Consider the following 20131-nt stretch of genomic DNA (forward strand, 5'->3'; position numbering starts at 1 on the left):
TACAAAAGTCTGCTGTCCCAATGAACAGTGTGGACTACTATGGTGATACTGCATTGATATTATATAAAAACACATTGTATTAACTACAATTGCATTGTACAGGTTATAACACTTAATTTCATATTAATAAAGCTATTTATAATTATTAGTAGTTTGCCTCATATATTTACACCTCTTATTATTTCATGTTATCACAAGTTTCTAGAGACTTGATTATGAGTCTCTGTAAATTGTGTTTCTGAAGGAACTTTTGTTATTGCCCAATGCCAATGTGTTTGCATTATGAAGAAAAATCATTTTAAGTTAGAGATTAATGATGATTTCACTATTAATATACTTCTTCATTGTATTTCACTATTAATATATTTCTTTATTGTATTTCAGCGCAACAATGACTTTGATAAAATACATATTTTGCTAAGTGCAAATGGCTTGAGATACCTATGAGCTCCGTAAATTACCATCTTGCAGATATTCAGTACAAAAAACAGCGACCACTTGCTGTGGCCCCAGCATAGCTGGGCCGAGAAAGGGCCCCATTACCTTCCTCCGACCTCAATCCGGCCCTGTTTGGGGGCCCCCTGGCTCCTGGGGGAGGGAGTTCCACAGGTTTCCCTGCGCCCCCCCCCCCCGGGCAGCCCCGGACCCCCCCCCCCCTTCTCCCCAAGGCGGAACAGAGAGGAGACCCACCAAAGGCCTGCAGGCGAGGGCGAGGCCGCTCTCCACGAGGAGACCCTCTTGCAGGAAGTGACGTAGAGGGGAGCTGTTCCCGCTTTCATTTCCTGTCCTCTCTAGGAAGCCAACTCGGTGCCACTTAACCCTTGGCGAGCGGGGCGCGGAGGAGCGCCGGGGGTTGCGCAGGCGCAGAGCTGCTCCCTCCCTGGCCCCGGAATGGGTGGGGGGTCCTTGGTGGGGCCTGGGAGGGTGCGGGGCCCCTGGGCCGAGAGGAGGGGCGCCTGGCGGGGAAGAAGCAGGACCCAGAAGCCGGGACTGGGCGCGTGTGCGTGGGAAAGGGGAACCCGTGTCCGGGAGGAGGAGCACTTCTGTCTGCCTGGGGCTCCGGGGCTGGGGAACGGGGAGCCTTCGAGGGGAGGGCTTATGGGGGGGCGAAGGGACCAGATCGGGGGACCCGGGGGTGTCTCTTCTCCGGGGGGGGGCGAGTCCCGCCTGGCTCTCTTGGGGACCCCTGGCCAGCTCTGGTGGGGGCTGCGGGGGTGGGAGGCGGGGGGCTGCAGGGCAGAGAGCCCTGTCCCAGCAAGAGGGGGTCCGCGGGGGCTGAAAGAGCAGCTGGAGGGGGGAGACATGCTTCAGAGACATTGCATACAAATGTATGTATTCCGCTTGCTTGTGTATTCTGTATTGTAGCATATGTTGCTTTGTTCCTATATTTCAGCAATAAATATCATATGTTCTTATCTGTTAGTGAAGTTGCCTTTGAAACAACACAGAAGCAGTCAAAGGGATTTTCCTAGGAAGCATTTGATTCCACCTCTGGTGACATTGTGTGTTCTGAACACACTGACATTCTTATAAGTTTGTGGGTGCCAAATGGCCCCAAATTCCTGGATTCCATAAGTGTTGACATTTGATTTAGAGTTGGGTTGCCAAAACTGGTTGCCAGACCCATGTTTATTAAACTGTGTGTTAGACACTTCCAATCCTCTGGAATCAGCATGTCTTCAAAGCTCATTCAACCAGGCAAGTTTGCCATGAAGTGAGAGGCTGGGGTCATGGGCTGTTCAGAGAACAAAGGGACTCGGTAGGAGAGGCAAAGGTGAGAGGGCCCTCTTCTTCCGCAGCTGAAGCAAGGTGAGCTGCAGAGCTTAGGAGTTATGGGATGGAGAAGCAGCTGGCAGAGCAGGATGTTTGAGGTTTGTTTGAATCCCCCAGCCGCCCCTGATCTCCTTTGCCCCAGACCTGGCCATGTCTGGGTAGTGAGAGGGAGAGAGAAGGGAGACTGCAGAGGGACAGGAGCCAGGGTGGGGCAGTGGTTAGAGTGTCGGACGGGGACCTGGGAGACAAGAGTTCACATCCCCCTTGGGGGGCCAGTAGCTGCCTCTCAGTGTCACCCACCACACAGGGCTGTTGTGGGGATTAAATGGGGAATGGGAGAACCATACATATGGCACCTGGAGCCCCCTGGAGAAAACAGTGGGATGTAACTGCCATGGAATCAGGGACACGGGTGTGGGTTAAACCACAGAGCCTAGGACTTGCTGATCAGAAGGCTGGCCGTTCAAATCCCCACAACGGGGTGAGCTCCCGTTGCTCGGTCCCTGCTCCTGCCAACCTAGCAGTTCGAAAGCACCTCAAAGTGCAAGTAGATGAATAGGTACCGCTCCGGCGGGAAGGTAAACGGCGTTTCCGTGCGCTGCTCTGGTTCGCCAGATATGGCTTAGTCATGCTGGCCACATGACCCGGAAGCTGTATGCCGGCTCCCTCGATCAGTAAAGCGAGATGAGCCGTCCACGACTGGACCTAATGGTCAGGGGTCCCTTTACCTTTACTAAATGCCATGGACAAACTAAGCGTCCGTTGTATATCAAGCAACAGGAAAAGACCACACAAAAAGCAATAACGTTAGTCCACAGATTAATTTTTATTCAAACCCAGAATAGAAAAAAGCAGCAGAAAGTACAGTGTCTCAAAGATACAGCGTAACATCTTTACCTTAAAAAAAGTAATTAAACATAACAATCGGCAAAGAGGCGGTTAAATGGAATTTTTTAGTGGCAAGGAAAAAAAGGAAGCCCATCACAGCAGGCCTGTGTTGTTAAAAGTTAGGAACAGATTTTTGTACATCTCAAGAGCAATAAGAAAGTATTCCTTCCCACCCTTTGCTTGAGAAGCTAAGACACCCCCCGCCACTGCCGTCCTGCCCCTTCCTGGCATGTAAACACCTGAACGAGGTCCCTGCACCCCCCACCCCCTTGCTCACTGACACACATGAAAGTGCCCCCCCTTGGGGGGAACTCAGGAGGTACTTTACATTTGTGGGCCTGGGACGAATTCATGGCTGTTTAAAATAAGGCAGAGGGTCAGTGGGTGGGTGGGTATAAGTCACAATTTAGCCCTTGTTCCTATCTCAGACCCTTTCCAAATTCAAGTAAAGTTGGGGATTGCTGGCGAAACACCCCCCCCCCCCATGAAGGAAATGCTGAGGAGTGGGAGAAGAAAGAGAAAACTCTGGAAGAGTTTGTCTCCAGGGTCCCTTGAGACAGAGTTTCTTCTAACTGAGCAAAGAGGAAGGAAAAGGGGGTCCTGCAAGAAGAAGACGAGGGGAAGACCCCATTTTACAGGGGTGAAGAAGAGGGATTGGGCTCCAGGTCAAGAGAGCACCCTGGATCCTGGCACTGAAAAGAGCCCCCCCCCACTTTGTGCCAAAAGTTAGTTCCAACTTGAAAACCACCTGAAACGCCCCCTAGTCCAGACCTCACAAGGGAACATTTTAGCTGCACTTCCTGCACTGCAGGGGGCGGGCCTAGATGACCCTTGGGGTCCCTTCAACTCGAGGATCTCAGACTCAGAAGAGTCACAGAAACACACAGGCCTGCTATCGGGGGAGGGGGGCTGGCCCAGGAGGCCTTGCCAGGCCGGGGAGCACAGCACAATGGCTTCAGCCGGCCCTCCAGAACCAGCCCCCTCAATGGGCTTTGGACTACAACTCCCAACCGGGCCTGCCAGCAGAAGGCAGGGGGGATGGAAACAGCCGGCCAAAAGGTCTGGCCAGCTCCAGAGGCGACCCAAGGCTGCTCTCCAACGGGGCGCTGCTCCAGGCATCTGAGGTGCCCAGTTCAAGGGAGCTGGCGGGACTAAGAACCGGGGTTCCTGGATTGCAGGGGTTGGACTAGATGAGCCTGGAGTGTCCTCTTCCAGGATTCCTCTTCTGGCTGCCAATGCCATGGCTGGAAATTTCCCATGAAGCTGCCCCCCCCTCTTTCACAAGAGGGGAGGAACTCTTTTTTTCCTGCGTCTTAAACTACCCTTTGACTGGCAACCATCTCCAATCTCCTTGCTGGACACTCCCAACCAAATATGCATTAGATTCTCCTTCCACCTTGTCCCCAATTCTTAAATTAGCTTTATTTCAAAACAGGGTGGGGGGTAGAGATGGCTTAGTCTTCCAAACAACCCTTTATCCATTAGATAGTAGACAAGCTTCCCAGTGTAAGGAGAGGAAAGCAGACCTCCGAGCCCAGCCTGGCCCCCCACCAAATTCTGCCCGCATGCCTTGAGGCCCCAAGATGGGCAGAGGAAGGCCTGGAGGGCAGCTGCTGGCTGGGACTTTGATTGGGGCAGGGTGGGGGCACAGGGAGAGAACCCTCTGAAGACAGGAAGACCGGCCAGGTGGCGGCACTGGGGGATTTATTCACATTGGTTTTTTACAAAAAGAAACCACCACCCCTAGCTGTGAGGAGGGTGGCGCCTTCATGGTAGACTTGCAAAAGCAGGTGGGAAGTCGCCAGTGACTGGGGGGCCTCTGATTGCTTCCCCCACTTCTTTGCCAAGGCTGGCGCCCCCTTGTGGTTAGTGCTAAGCATTACACAGGAAGTGGGGCGGGGTGCAGGAGGGCCCTAGGCAGCTGCCCCACTCACACAGTTGCCTCCCCTGCCTCTCCTCTGCCCTCCAAGACTTGCCCCTCGTGCTCCCCAGAGAAGCCCACTGAGGGCAGCTTGATCCTCAAACTCCCCTCGCCCTGCTCGGAGCCCCCCTCCAGGCCCCCTTGAGCTTTGGGGCTCAGGGCCACCTTGGGAAACCGGGACTTTGGGGACCTCTCCCCCTTGGCGCCCATCTCAGCCGCTTCCAGAGAAGACATCTCCACCCGGGCAGCCGAGGAGACCACGGCCCCAGCAGCCCCCTCCCCAGTGCGCTTCCTGAAGCCCGAGAAGGAGATCTTGGGCGACTTGAACTTGGCCGCCTTGAGGGCCGCCAAGGCTCCCCTGCTGGCCCCCAGGGCTTCGTCCTTGGCCTCCTCTGCCCGCACCAGCTCCAGGTTCAGCTCCAAGTCTGCTCCTGCCATCTTGGGCGGGGAGGAGAGCTCCACCTGCGGCAGGCGGATCTTGCCCAGCTTGGCCCCATTGTGCAGAGAGGCCCCTGCCTGCTCCCCATTGACTTGGGCACCCCCCTCGCCCTTGGAGAAGCCCAGCTTGGGCACCTTCATCTTCAGGGGAGAGCCGTCCTCCAGCTCCCCATTGACTTGGGCACCACCTCCCTTGGCCTTGGGTGAGAGGGAGAGCCCAAAGGTGGGGGGCTTCAGCTTCAGCTTGGCCATCACCCCCTTGCTGCCATCTGCCTCCTCCCCCTCCCCCTCTAGGAGCCCCTCCGCCCCTCTGCCCTTGGCCCTCCCCAGCCCAAACGTGGGCCTCTTGACCTTGGCCTCCCCCTCGTGCCCAGGGGCTCCTCCTTCCCCGCCTTCTGCTCCCCCTTTGGGTAGAGACAGCCCAAACTTCGGGATCTTCACCTTGTACCTCTTCCCTGACTCCGCCTCAGGGGCCTCCCCGCTTCGGGCCCCCCTCAGCTCTTGGGAGCTGCCGTGGCGGAGCTGGGCCCCCTCCACCTGGTACTCTGCATGCGCCTTGAGGCTGGGGGCCGAGAGCTCCACGCCGGGCACGTGGAAGGCCGCTCTCTTCCCCTCCAACTCGCCTCCGCCTGAGCCCCGCCGGCCTGGAGAGGGAGCGCCACCCCCCTGGGGGCCCAGCAGCTCCACAGCTGGCACCTTGATCTGGGGCACCTTCAGCCTAGCCTCGAACCCTCCCACTTCCACATCCAGATCTGGCAGCTTCCCTGCTTCCCGCCAGGCAGCTTCACTCTTCCCCTCCTGGTCCACCGAGAAGCCCACATCTGGCAGGGCAATCTGGGGCATCTTGAAGGAGAAGTCCGCCCCTTCAGGTGGGGGGCAGAGGGGCTGGGTGTCTGCACCCGCTTTGGAGAGGCCCAGGGACGGGAGCTTGATCTTGAACTTGCCCTCCTCGGGGAACCCCCGGGCCTCCACTTCCCCCTTGGCAAGGCCAAAGCCAATGGGCACAGAGGGCATCTTGATCTGGGCAGCTTCCTTGGCCTCAGGGCTCAGCGCCTCTGTGCTGCCTCTCAGTTTGGGGGCCTTCAGCTCAAGCTGTGGGACTCGGGGCAAATCCGCCTCAGCTTCCGCTTCCCTGTCCGAGGTGGAGCCCCCAAATTTGGCCAGCCTGATGACCGGGCCCCCAGCTTTGGCGCGTGTCCCCTTCCCTGCTTCCGAGCCCACATCCAGCTCCACCTCAGGGGCCTTCACTCGGGGGGCAGAGAACTTGGGCAGCCCCACTGAAGGCATCCGGAACTTGGCTTCTGACCCTTCAGGGACCACCTCTCCCCCCTCTGCCGTCAGGGGCAGCTCCGTATCCGACAGGCGGCCCTTGGGCAAGGAGAGGTCCACTCTGGGCAAGCGGATCTTGGTGCCCAGGAGGGAGGTGTCCACCGCCCCTTCCCCATCTTCCTCCCCGAAGCTGAGCCTGCGCCCCCCAAGCAGCTGCACCTCTGCCCCACCCTCCTCCGCTCTCCCAAACCTTGGCAACTCCACCTGCGGCAGTTTGATCTTGGCCTCTGCTGGCAGCATGGGCTCTTCCACCCCGGCTGTGGGTAAACTCACTTCCAGCTCTAGTTTGGGGGTGGAAATGCCAACTCTGGGGATCTTCAGCTCCCCCTCGTATCCGCGGAGGTCGGCCTCCGAGACGTCCACCACCGGCTTCTCCCCTTCACCTCTGCTGCTGGGCATGGAGATCTCCAGAGAGGGCACCTTCACCTTGAGGGGAGGGCTCTCTGCACCCACGGCCAGCCCCACCTCATCCCTGGCCCCGATCCTGGGCAGCTCCACCTGGGGAACCTTCACTTCCAGCTCGGGCAGGGCCTGGAGATGTGCCAGCTTCCCTGGGTCTGCTTCCACCTTGGGGGAGGAGAGCTTCAGCTTGGGCATCTTGGCAAAGGGGCCCCCCTTGGGCTTCTCCCTGGGGCTGCCAGGGGCTTTCTTGGCTTCTGCTTCCATGCCCGCTGTGTCCCTGCGCATGAGGCCGAACGAGGGCATCTTGAACATGGAGCCTTTGGCCTCCTTTTCAGGCCCCTTTGTGCCCAGGTCTCCTGCCAGGGCCTCCCTGCTCCCTCTCAACTTGCCCTCCTGGCTCTCAAATGCCAGGTCCCCTTCCTTGCCTTTGCCCCGGAATTTGGGCAGCGAAAACTTGGGTACTTTCAGCTTGATGTCGGGCACCTCAGTGCCAACCTCGGGCAAGGGGGTGCTGGAAGGCTCTTCACCGGGCCATGCGGGGAGGCCAAGGTCCACGTCCACCGCCGGCACTGTGACATCCACTGCTGGCAGCTCCACCCCCCCGTGAGCCTCAAGGGCTGCAGTTCCCCTTGCCTTGGGTGCCGTCCCTTCCACATCCACTTTCGATTTGGGAAAGGAAATCCCAAACTTTGGCACTTTCAGCTTGGCTTCCATGCCACCCTCCGCCTCAGGTGCTGAGGCCTCTGGGCTGGCCTTCCAGGCTTTGGGGCCAGGGATGCTGAACTTGGGGAGCGTAAATCTGGGCACCTTGAAGCTGGCCTCAGCCTCCAGGGCTTTGCCGCCCTCCAGGGTCACATCTGGGATCTTGACGGACGGGATTTCGACAGAGGGTAGCTTCACTTTGGCCCCCTCCACTTCCAGCAAAGGCTGGCCCTTCACAGCCAGGCTGCTCTCTGCTGCTCCTTCCTCTCCCGGCAGGGCCTTCCCCAGAGAAAGGTCCACTTTGGGGATCTTGGCCACCATCCCGCTGACATCAGGCCCCCCCAAGACCCTCTCCCTTGGCTCTGCCTCTGGCAGGCCCCCCTGGCATGTGGGGACACTGATCTCCACCTCCAAGTCTCTGGTCACGGCCTTGGGCGAGGGCACCCTGAGCTTGACCTCGTGGCCCCGGGGCAGCTGCTCGGAGGCCGCCAGCTCTCTCTCCACCTTTGGCAGATCCAGTTCAAGCCCAACTTTGGGCAAGTCAATGTCCAGTGCAGGCACGGCCGCCGACGGACAGCTCAGGCGAGCGGCAGGAACAGCCACCTCCACCCGCGGCTTCTCCACGGAGATATCCAACTCTGGCCTGGGCATGGGGGCCTTGGGCAGCTGCATGTCCGGCAGCCGCATTGCCGGCAAGGAGAGGTCCACCTTGGGGACACTGACCTTCACGCCGGCCTCACCTTCCAGCCTGGGCACCTGGGCATGCATCTGGGGCAGGGAGTCTGCCTTGGCAGAGAGGTCAAACTTTGGGAGAGACACCTGGGGCACCTGGAACTTGAACCCGGGCCCTTCAGCAACCTCTCCTGACTTCGGCCTCCCGGCGGGGGCTGCCACCTCCACCATGGGCCTGGGAAGCTGCACCTCCCCCACTTTGGGGAGAGCAATGTCCAGAGATGGAACCTTCACCTCGGGGAACACGGCCCCCTCTTTGCTTTCTAGCTTGCGTTCCGTCAAGGAAATCCCGAACCCTGGGAGCTGGATCTTGGGGCCTTTGGCTTTCGCCTTGGGGCTTTCATGCCTCCCCATGCTGAGCTCCACCTGGGGCAGCCTGCCGCCTTCTTCCCCTTTCTCCAGGGGGGCTCTGGAGCCCAGCTTGGGCAGGTTGAGCAAAGGCACCTTGACGGAGACGTCTGGCACCTCTGCTCTGGCCTTCGGAAGCTCCACTTCAGCCTTCCCCTTGGGCAGGGGCATCCCCAGCTCCACCGAGGGGATCCCCACCTCCAGGGAGGGCAGGGCCACCCCCGCCTTCAGCTTCTCCTCCCGCTCTTCCATTTTGCCCAGGGCCACTTCGATAGCCGGGACCTTGACGCTGGGTGCTTTTAGCTCCGCCTCCTCAGCAGAGACCCCAAACTTGGGGGCCCTGATCTTGAAGCCTTCCCCTTTAGGGGTCATCTCTGGGGCGGCTCTCTCCAGCCCAGGGAAGGACAGGTCAACGTCCACCTTGGGGGCTGCCACTTCGGCCACAGGCAGCTTCAGCCCGCCCTGGAGACCCCCTTCTGGGAGCTCCACCCCGCTGACTTTGGGCAAGGCGGCCTCCACCTTGGGCAGTCCAAACTGGGGGGCCTGGACTCTGCTTTTGGGGGACTCTCTGCCGGGCCCAGCTTTGGGCAGTGGCAGGTCGAGCTCCACCTGCGGGGCTTGGAACTCGCCTTCTGCCTTGGCCCCTGCCCTCTTGGCCTTGCCGAAGGGGGCGCTGAAGCGGGAGAGGCCGCCTGCTGCTTTCGCCTCCACCGCAGCCTTGGGCAGGCCCACCTCCAGCCAGCCCCCGGCCCCCTTGGCTCTCGCTGCCGCAGCCTCCTTAACCTTCAGCCTGGGGAACTTTAGCCTGCGCCGCTTGGTCTCCAGGGAGGACAGGCGAGGAGAGATGTCTGGGCTGGGCTCCGAAACGGCCACTTCTCCTGCGCTCTTGGCCTTGCGCAGCTTGGAGAACTTGGGCAGAGAGAACTCCACGTCGACGGGAGCCACGTCCAGCTTGCCACCAGCCAAGTCCCCGCTCCAGGACGCCCCCCCTGACGCCGCCTGCAGGTCCTTGGCCTTTGCAGCCACCGCCTTCTTCTTCTTCTTCTTTTTCTTCAGCGATGTCAGGCTCTGGATGTTCTGGGGAAAGAAGTGCAAGGGCTGCGTGAGTCTTAGCAAGAGGCGCCCAGAGAGAAGGTGTGGGAAAGTGGTGCGTGGAATGGAGAAAGGAGAAACAGGGGCTCTCTCATGGACATCCAGTGATGATTCAGGACAGGGGAAAGAGGTTCCTTCTCCCTGCAGCATAAACTGTGGAACAGGATTATTAACTAGGTAAAGGTAAAGGTACCCCTGCCCGTACGGGCCAGTCTTGACAGACTCTGGGGTTGTGCGCCCATCTCACTTAAGAGGCCAGGGGCCAGCGCTGTCCGGAGACACTTCCGGGTCACGTGGCCAGCGTGACATCGCTGCTCTGGCGAGCCAGAGCCGCACACGGAAACGCCGTTTACCTTCCCGCTGGTAAGCGGTCCCTATTTATCTACTTGCACCCGGAGGTGCTTTCGAACTGCTAGGTTGGCAGGCGCTGGGACCGAGCAGCGGGAGCGCACCCCGCCGCAGGGATTCGAACCGCCGACCTTTCGATCTGCAGGCCCTAGGCGCTGAGGCTTTAACCCACAGTGCCACCTCAAACCCCCAAATTTTGGATCTCCTCCAAACCTGTGCCAAAGTTCTGCAGTGAAAACCCTGCACCCCCAAACTGGATCCCATCCCACATTTTGGGGTACGTAGTTAATGAAGCCCTGTGGAACTCACTCCCAATTGGGATGGCTTTAAAAGAGAACATATGAGGAGATCTAGTCCAGTATCCTGTTCACACAGTGGCCAACCAGAGGCCCATTGTGGAAAAGTGGCAGGCAGGATCTGACCACAAGAGCAACTCCTGTGGCTTTCGGCAACTGGGATTCAAAAACAGGGCAGAGCCATTGTGGCTGTGAGCCACGGACAGCCCTCTCCTCCTCCTCCTCCTCCTCCTCCTCCTCCTCCATGAATTGGCCCATTCCTCTTTGAAAGTAATTTTTTAATTTGCCTCCTATGGATTAGACAAAGTCACGGTGGAGGAGAGGACTAGCAATGGCTACTAGCCAGGATGGCCAAGTGCAGCTTCCCCGTTTGGAGGCAGTGATGCCTCTCAGTACCAGTTCATAGAATATCTATGTCAAACTCTGGGTGCCACCCCAGGCACCCTCTCACCCCTGGAGACAGAGCGGGGTGCACCCTGTCCCTGGGCCAGCGCCACAGAGCAATACTAGGACCACCTACCAGTTTGGCCATCTTGGCTTTGGGGCCCCTCACTTCAAAGGTGGTGGCTCCAGGCTTGCGGGAGACGTCAGTGCTGGGTACGGTCCGTTTCAGGCAAAAGGAGATCTTGTACGGCTCAGCACACTTGAGGATCTGCAAGGCGTCTTCATACTTGATGTTGTCAAAATAGACTCTGGCACTCAGGAGCTGGTCGCCTACAAGGCGGGTGGACAGGGGAAGATGTCGAAGCTGAGCCACAGCCCTGCAATGTTACCCCTCCCGCTGCCCTTCATTCTGCAGGAAGGGGGCAGGCCAGAAAACAGGGCCAAGGCCTGAAACTCCAGAGACGCTGTCCGGGGCAACTTTACAGGAAGACAAACTTTGGCTCTGGAATTATTGACACAACTGGCAAGAGTGCCCCTGCTCACATGCAGAGACCATTCCCGTCCCTGTTCAGCAGCTGCACCCTTAACCCGTACCAAGGCTGAGCCCCGTCCAGCGCTGCCAAGGTCCTGAAGGGGTAGTCCACCAGCAGGGCACAGAGGCACCAGCTGCCTCCTTGCCTCTCCCTCCGTCAGGTCTCCTAGCAGCTGTGCGCAAGGAGAGAAACTCTCTGTAGAAGCTGCCCCCATCTCATAGAGGGCAAGGGAGGGGCTGTGGCAACCCAGTCAGATGGAAGGGGTATAAATGATAAAATTATTATTATGTTGCTTAAGGTGGTGCAGGCGCCCTCGCCAGAGCAGAGAATCATCTCTGTTCTTCAGCCCCCCCACCCTCCCTCCCTTCACTGGCAGTGTGGTGCAGTGGTTAGAGCATTGGACTGGGACCTAGGAATGACCAGTGTTGAGACTCCCTCGCAGACAGAGTTGTTGCTGTGGGCATTAGATGAGGACCAGGATTCAGGAGAGATCAGGGTTCCAGTCTCCCCACTCAGCCATGACGTTTGCTGGCTGAGACCTGGAGGGCCTAACCTACCTTGCAGGGCTGTTGTGAGCATTAAGTGAAGAGGGAAGAACCATGCAGGCCCCCTTGAGCTCCTTGGAGGAAAAAGGTGGGACATCAATGCAACAGAGACTCAATCTCCAGGGAGGTTTGGGAGCAGAAGCCCCAAACGGCCGCTGCTTCCAGCCTGTGCAGGCAACAGTGAGCTAGGAGGGAGCCAGACTCTGGCTTTGCACCAGGCGGCTGCTCTTTCCCTCCACCAACAGGGAGGCTCACCTTCGCGGAGGCTCAGCGCCCGAGCAGCAGGCGAGTCCTTCAGGACGTCCTTGACAAAGAGGCCGCTCTTTCCCCCTCCGGCCACGCTCATCCCGCTGACCCCGGCTTCTGCCTCCGTCTCCACGATGATCTCCAGCAGCTCAGAGGTCTCAATGGTTTTCTCCATGGAGCTCAGCTGCGCCTCCATCTTGGCTGGGGCCAGGGGCTCCCCCCTCTCCTCTTCCTCGGCCTCTTCGGAGCTGCGCTGGCTCTCGCCTTTCCTCTGCAGGACTCTCTTCAGCTCCGCATGCAGCTTCTCTTTCTGGGCCTGGGGGGGAAATGAGAGGGTGTCCACACAGCACACCAGACCAGGGGGGGACCAGTTCGCTGAACTGCCACAGCTTCCTCCCAGGGGCTCCTGCTTCTTTTGGGAAGACGATGGAGCTATTTTGCTAGTGGGAGTTTATTCCTCCCAGCCTCTTTGGAAGAACCATCCACTCACACCCCAACACCACCCAGCAATTCTCCTTTCGCCATCTGACTTAAACGTTGGCGGAGGCTTTGGTGGGAGCCAGGGAGCCAAGGCTCCTAAACTCCCCTCCCCTGCTGGCCAGTCCAGAGCCAGCTTCCCCCTCTCTCCCCTGCCTAATGGTGATCTCAGATAACCTAAGAGCATAAGACGAGCTACTGGATCAGGCCAAGAATCCATCCAGTCCAGCCTGCTCTTTTCACCTAAGAATCCAGATAGACTGCCTCTGGAGCGGGAGGTTCCAGAAGAATATACAAAGAGCCTGGCTGCTGGATCAGGCCAACTGGGGCCCATCTAGACCAGCATCCTGTTCTCCCAGCGGGCAACCAGATGCCCCAGTGGGAAGATCACAAGCAGGATCCGAGCGCAAGAGCCACTCTCTCCTCCTGCAGGTTCGAAACATGGGCATTCAGAAGCATTGCTGCCTCCCACTGTGGAGGGCATGGCATAGCCCTCGTGACTAGGGGGCCTCGATAGCCTTCTCCTCCAGGAATAGGCACAATCTGCCATCAAGGTTGGTGGCCACCACTGCCTCCACCTGTGGAAGGGAGTTCCATAGTTTAACTAGGCACTGCATGGAGATGTAAGAGGCGGCAGAGGCCACACTTTGGAGGGGCAACAGGCTCAGGGACCCGGCGTCACCCAAACTGCCTTCCACCCCACATCTTCAGATGTGTGACCTGCCCTCTCCTCCTTGGGGGGGGCACAGCCCTACCTGCCTCCTCCACCCTCAGAACGTGTCTTCTTGTCTGTCCCCCCCCCCCGCCCCCTCTTCCCGACTTACTGCTCGGTCTGCGTCACCAGCTTCCTCGGGGGGCAGGTGTGGGGGGCTGCCTGCGGGGGGCTGCAGCTGCTCATTCCCTTTGGAGCCGGTTGTCTGGAAGGCAGGAGAGAAGCAGGAGGTGGGGGAGGTGGCTCTGCCAGCTCTCAGGGACCCCAAAGGCCCAGCTGGGAATGGGGTGCAGCCGGGGGGGCTGGCCTCTGTAGTAGACAACGCCAGTGGTAACAGGGGCACAATCGGTCTGGGCTGGGGAGGTGCTGAAGGGACACAGGCGCAACTAGGGAACAGGCTCCCTCGGAAGGTAGTGGACTCTTCTTCGTTGGGTTTTTAAGCAGAGGTCTGGTGGGATTCTGCATTGCAGGGGGTTGGGCTCGATGACCCTTGGGGTGCCCTGCAAACTGCAGTTCTATGATTATAAGCAGATCTGCTGCTTTTACTGCGACAGAGCAACACAGCCACTTCTCGAAATAAACACACCTGAGTTACACTTAGAACCACAGAACTGTTGAGTTGGAAGGGACCCCCAAGAGTCATCTAGCCCAACCCCCTGCAATGCAGGAATCACAACTTAAACACACACAAACGGCTTTGTAAGACACCCACTCCCACCTATAGATCTGCCAGCAGGAGGAGTGGGAAAACAGCAAGAGCCCACCAGGGAGGGTGCTGACCTGCAAAATGTCCAGAGATGATCGCCAGGCCCAGAGAACCAGTGGGAGAACCCTGGGCCTGGGAGGACCGAGTTCAAGTCCTAACCCAGTGATGGGGCAGTGGCTGGAGTGTCGGACTGGGACCTGGGGGACCAGGGTTCAAATCCCCATTGGGCCATGCAGCTCACTGGGTGGCCTTGGGCCGGTCATTGCCTCTTAGCCTATCCTACATCACAGGGTTGTTGTGAGGATTAAATGAGGGGGAGAACTACGTCTGTTGCCTTGAGCTCCTTGGAGAACAAAGTGGGATATAAATGCAGTAGACCGGCAGCCAGGCAGCCAGGTACTGCAGGCAGGTAGATAGACTTGGGGGCAGGGCCATTGATTCACCTGCCACCTATCTGGAAAATGGGCACAGGGTTGTGTCTGCAGTCCAAAGAGCTGCACTGGAAGCGTCATTGGAGAGAGGAGGCCCACCTGCAGGAGTGCAATTCCCAGGCTTCCTTGAAGAGGGTTTCTGGTGGGGCTGACCCAGAATTCAGACAGGGGGGGCACAGCTTGAGGGTGGGGGCTACCATAGTGGAGATGGAGGAGGAGAAGGTGCCCAGGTACTTACAGCTGCTTGCTGCCTTGTCCTGAACACGTGGCTCTCTGGAACCTGGCCCTGTGCAGCTGTGGAGGGGGAAATGTTATTATTTTATTTGTTATTATTTATTATATTTGTATACTGAAGATCACAGGATATTCACAACATAAAAATACAAAATGATAACACAAAATACATAATAAAACAAACACAAACCAATAACCCCATTCCCACAACACGTTTAAAAGGGTATTGGATAATCAGCCAAAGGCTTGGTGCCTAAAGGTGTACAATGAAGGCGCCAAGAGAACCTCCCTGGGGAGAGGACTCCACAGATGGGGAGCCACTGCAGAGAAGGCCCCGTTCTAAGTGTTGCCACCCTCCAGACCTCTCGAGGAGGAGGCACATGAAGGAGGGCCTCAGAAAATGATCTCAGGGTCTGGGTAGGTTCATATGGAAAGGCATTCCTTGAGGTATTGCGGTCCTGAGCCATTTAAGGCTTCATAGGTCCAAACCAGCACTCTGAATTGGGCCGGGAAATTAATCAGTAGCCAGAGCAGTTGGACCAAGATCTGTGTCATATGCTCAAGCCGTCTTGTCCCAGTGAGCAGCCTAGCTGGCAAGTTCTGTGCCAGCTGAAGTTCAGAAACCGCTCTACGTAGAAGGCATTGCAGTAATCCAACCTGGAGGTTACCAAAGCATAGACAGCAGTAGCTAGGCTCTCCCTGTCCAGATGGGGGCACAGCTGGGCCACCAGCCAAAGCCGATGGAAGGCACTCTGGGTCACTGAGGCCACCTGAGCCTCAAGCAACAGCAGAGGATCCAGGACCACCAAGCAGTTTTTATGGAACCTCCAGGTCCAGAGGCAGTCTGTCTAGAGCCCTGGGTCCCTAGGGGTATTTGACCACAGTGAGAACAGGATGCTGACCCAGCAGCCAGGCTCTTCTGAGGTTCTTCTGCCTACCAACCCCACAGGCGTCAGCCTCTGGGATGGAGAGGAAAAAGCCACCTCTGGAGAGGGAGGCATGGCCCCCTAGGCTTCCACAGACGGCCCCCTCCTCCTCTCCCACTGTTCCTTCCTGCTGCCCTCCTTTCCCTGCCCAAGAAGACTCCAGCCGGCACTTGCTCCCTCCCTTGGTGAAATCCCAGGCTGCCACGGAGGGGTGGCATTTCATTCCCACGCCCAGACTCCGAGGACCCACGCCACACTGTTCCCCAAAAGGTCAAGACGCGATGCCGCACATTCCCAGGCCAGAGGACAAAGGGACGCAGCGTCTTGGCCAACCCCTCACGGGCATCGCTAGCATTCCTGGAGCTGTTCCCAAACACCTCCCCCTCCTCAGCAACTGCCCTCTGGAGCACTGGCTGGCATCTCCGTGGAGAAACCCAAGGCAGCAGGAGCCCCAGGGCCGAAAGCAAACTCTGAGCTTCTCCACACTGGCCTTTTGCCCTGTGCTGTCCAGACACAGGTTGCCACTTCAAATCTCCCTCTCTGAATGCTCTTTAAAGCTGAAGTGCTGGGTGGCATGCATATTTGTGGTATGATAAGGTCAAAGCACATAAAGCGTTTAAAAATCATATTGTCAGGAAAGCATTGTTTAATGTTTGGACAAGATATAAGGACTTACTTGAAAATAAAACCCCAAGGTGGTTGTCACCGATGGAAGCGAAGGCTCTGAAAAAGCTCAATATGGAGGCCAAATGGCCGAAATATTGGGAAATTTTGGAACAAGAGGGAGATAAATTGAAATTGCAGAGCTTTGAAAAACTAAAAGACAAAGTGCGAGACTGGCTTCACTATTATCAAATAATGGAGGCATACAAATTGGACAAGAAAATTGGCTTCCAGGTGGAAAAATCAAAATTGGAAACTGAACTGTTAGATCCCAAAACTAAGACTCTGTCGAGAATGTATAACTTGCTGTTGAAATGGAATACTCAGGACGAAATGGTGAAATCTGCTATGATAAAATGGGCACAAGATGTGGGACACAACATTATGCTGGCGGACTAGGAACAGTTATGGACCACAGGTATGAAGTTTACGGCATGTAATGCCTTAAGAGAGAATATTACGAAAATGATATACAGGTGGTACATGACACCAGTCAAGCTCGCAAAAATATATCATTTGCCCAATAATAAATGTTGGAAATGTAAAGAAACTGAAGGTACATTCTTTCACCTTTGGTGGACGTGCCCAAGGATCAAGGCTTTCTGGAAGATGATCTATAATGAAATGAAAAAGGTATTTAAGTATACCTTCCTGAAGAAACCAGAGGCCTTTCTCCTGGGCATGGTGGGCCAATTAGTGTTAAAGAAGGATAGAACTTTTTTCACGTATGCCACAACAGCAGCAAGAATACTCATCGCAAAGTATTGGAAGACACAAGATTTACCCACCCGGGAAGAATGGCAGATGAAGGTGATGGAGTTCATGGAGCTGGCGGAAATGATTGGCAGAATCCGAGACCAGGGAGAAGAGTCGGTAGAAGAAGATTGGAAGAAATTTAAAGACTATTTACAGAAATATTGTAAAATTAAGGAATGTTAGAAGGATGTTGGAATGAAGATATGTGGTTTTAGTAGTAATGTTATAAGGAGTATTTAAAGATGGATTATTAACAGATGAGAATGTAAAGTTATAATATAGTAAGATAAATTAGTAAGATAAAAGTAAAAATGGAAAGGATTTGCTGAAATAACTAATTGAACTAGAATACAAGAAGGGAGGTGTGAGGAGGTCAGGGAAACAAGCAAATGAAAGTTAAGGCATTGAAAGGTTGACTTGTTTTTAATTGTTTTTACTTTTTTGTACTTTGTATTTTTTGTTTTGTTTTTTACTTTTTCTGTTCTTATTCTTGTAACTTTTTTTTGGAAACTTTAATAAATATTATTATATATATAAAAAAAAGCTGAAGTGCAAACCCAACCAATTTGGGTTTCCCACAAACTGACGTTTGCTCTGATTCAGCAGTAAAGAGTGGATTTCCACAGGGGAAACTCCAGAGCACGAACAAGAACATTCAAACATGGAGATTTAAAGGGCAGACCTAGGCCTGGAAAGTTCAAAGAATTGTTAGTGTGAGTAAGTCCCCAGGCAGGTCCTCACACTCACAGCCAGCGTATTAAACGGGGGGGGGGGGGTGCTCTGGATTCACACCCCACAATGTGTGCTTCTGGTTGAAGAAGTGGGACTCGTAAGCATAAGATAAGAATTTGGGTGGCTTTCAAAGAGAATTAAACAAATTCATGGAGGAAAAGTCTATGGAGGTAAAGGTAAAAAGGTAAAGGACCCCTGGACGGTTAAGTCCAGACAAAGGAAACTATGGGGTTGCGGCGCTCATCTCGCTTTCAGGCCGAGGGAGCTGGCGTTTGTCCACAGAGGCTTTCCGAGTCATGTAGCCAACATGACTAAACCGCTTCTGGCACAACAGGACACCCTGACAGAAACCAGAGTGCACGGAAACGACGTTTACCTTCCCACTGCAGCGGTACCTATTGATCTACTTGCACTGGTGTGCTTTCGAACTGCTAGGTTGACAGGAGCTGGGACAGAGCAACAGGAGCTCACCTCATCGTGGGGATTCAAACCACTGACCTTCCGATCAGCAAGCCCAAGAGGCTCAGTGGATGAGACCACAGCGCCACCCAGGATGGAAATTTCAGAAGGGGAGAGGGCTGCTCTGGGGCTCAGACTCCGCTTGCTGGTTTCCACACAAACCTAGTTGGCCACTGTGAGAACAGGCTGCTGGACTAGATGGGCCACTGGCCTGATCCAGCAGGCTCTTCTTCTGTTCTGATGCTTCTTTCACTTCTTCCCACTTCCTTGATTGCTTTGGTGGCCCTTTTCTAAACCTCTTCCAACTCCACAATATCCCCTTTGAGGTGAGCTGACCAGAACTGTTCAGGTGCAAGCAGCAGGTGTTCTGCCGGGGGCCCCCTGGGGCCCCCTCCTTTCCTGCTCTGCTCCCTCCAACCTCTGAATGCAACTCAGTGGAGAGAGATCTGCTCCCACTCCGAGCCCAAGACAAAGAGGGGCCTGTTCAGGTCTCTCTCTCTCTCTCTCTCTCCCACCTCCCTCGCTGCAGCGTCACCAGCCGTGCATCGTGGCAGAGCGTGGGAGAATGCCAGGCATTCTGTAGGATCAGCAAAGCCAGAGTTGTGGCCAGCGAGGGGCAGTGGGGAGAGAGAGGCAGGCCAGGCCTGGGCCAGGAATGCTGCAAAGCAGCCAGGAGACAGGCCCCAGTGTCCCAGAGAGCTCTCCTCCCTGCTCTGGAGCCTGAGCCAGCCTGCAGGGTCAGACTAGATGACTCTGAAGGTCCCCTGCAGGAATGCAGAAAAGGTTTCCTGCAAATGACTGAGGCATTCCAGAAGGCCCACCTCAAAGCCAAAGTGAGGGAAGCCCATTCACACAACTCTTTCAAACCCCACTTGAGGCTACTTCTCAATGGCACTGCCTTCCTTCCTTCCTTCCTTCCTTCCTTATGTGCAAAGCTTGAGTCAAGCTCTCTGCCATTCCTTCTGTCTCTTCCCCCCAAGTCCTTGAGCCCCCCTCCCTGGCCAGCTTCACACATGCAAGCACATCACTTAACTCCCCAATGCTGGCAGAGGAGCACAGGAACCAGCAACTAGAGCCAAGCTCTTTCTGTGAACCTGAAACCAGAGCAAAGTTTCTCACACTCTGGGCCTTTACCCTTTGCCCCATCCCCACCTCCAAAAACACCTGAGCAGGCTGGCTTGTACTTTGGGGCCAAGGTGTGGGACAGAGGGACATTATATTTATTCCATTTAAAGGCCGCCCTTCGTCCACAGAAGCAGAGCCTGCTGGATCAGGCTAATGGCCCGTCTAGTTGAGCATCCTATTCTAACAGTGGCTGAGCAGTTGCCTGTGGGAAATCTCCAAGCAGGATCTGAGTGAGAGAACCACTCTCCCCTCTTGCGGTTTGCAGCAAATGGAATTCAGGAGCATTGCTGCCTCTGGCTGTGGAGGTCAGAGCAGAGCCAGTGATAGTCCTCTCCTGACAACCTTGGAGGTTTCTTAGCAGAGGTTGCATGGCCACCTCTCAGGGATGCTTGAGTTGAGATTCCTGCATTGCAAGAGGCGGTTGGACTAGAGGAACTTTGGGGCCCCTTCCAATTCTACAATTCTATTCCTCAAGGAATTTGTCCAATCCTCTTTTAAGGCCTTCCAGGTTGGAGGCGATCACTGCCTTCTGGGGGAGAGTTTGACAGAGGGAGAAAAATCTCCACTTTCTCCATGCCAGGCATAATTTTGTAAACTGCTATCATGCCACCTCTGACTTGACTTTTCTCTAAATTAAAAAGGCGCAAATGCTGCCTCCATTTCTCATAGGGGAGACATTCCACCCCCTGGAATAGCTGTGTTAATTTATTACCCCCCCCTTCACCCTAAGGTCCCAGAGGTGTCAGCGAAGGCTCAAAGAGTTAGCAGGAGGCCAAGCAGAGGCAGGAGCCAGCCCCTCCCTGAGGAGGGGGTGCTTCTGCCATCCACACAGGGAAGGAAACCCCCCTGCCTCTGGCCCCCCTCCCCCTCCCCAGGACAGAGAGAAGCTCCTTCTTGGAATGCACTTCCTCACTCTGTTATTCAGCACATTTC

General features: G+C 55.8%; 1 protein-coding gene across 2 annotated transcripts in view; it reads right to left on the reverse strand.

Moving 5' to 3' along the window:
- Window positions 1-2580: 2580 nt before the first annotated feature.
- Window positions 2581-20131, reverse strand: part of PRX (periaxin) — a 32088-nt gene continuing 14537 nt past the window's right edge. Inside the window, exons 1-6 of one of the 2 annotated variants that reach the window (XM_079989218.1) lie at window positions 15440-15701; window positions 14542-14597; window positions 13279-13371; window positions 11987-12293; window positions 10790-10983; window positions 2581-9610 (exon numbers count right to left, since the gene is read on the reverse strand). In XM_079989218.1, coding sequence (XP_079845344.1) covers window positions 4592-9610; window positions 10790-10983; window positions 11987-12293; window positions 13279-13371; window positions 14542-14597; window positions 15440-15686 — 5916 coding nt within the window. In that variant the 5' untranslated portion in view covers window positions 15687-15701 and the 3' untranslated portion in view covers window positions 2581-4591. Of the gene's footprint in view, window positions 9611-10789; window positions 10984-11986; window positions 12294-13278; window positions 13372-14541; window positions 14598-15439; window positions 15702-20131 lie in introns of those variants that run through there. The other variant, XM_079989219.1, reaches the window with a different exon arrangement.

The sequence above is a fragment of the Podarcis cretensis genome (assembly GCF_951804945.1).
Source record: "Podarcis cretensis genome assembly, chromosome: 8".
Classification (NCBI taxonomy): Eukaryota; Metazoa; Chordata; class Lepidosauria; order Squamata; family Lacertidae; genus Podarcis; species Podarcis cretensis.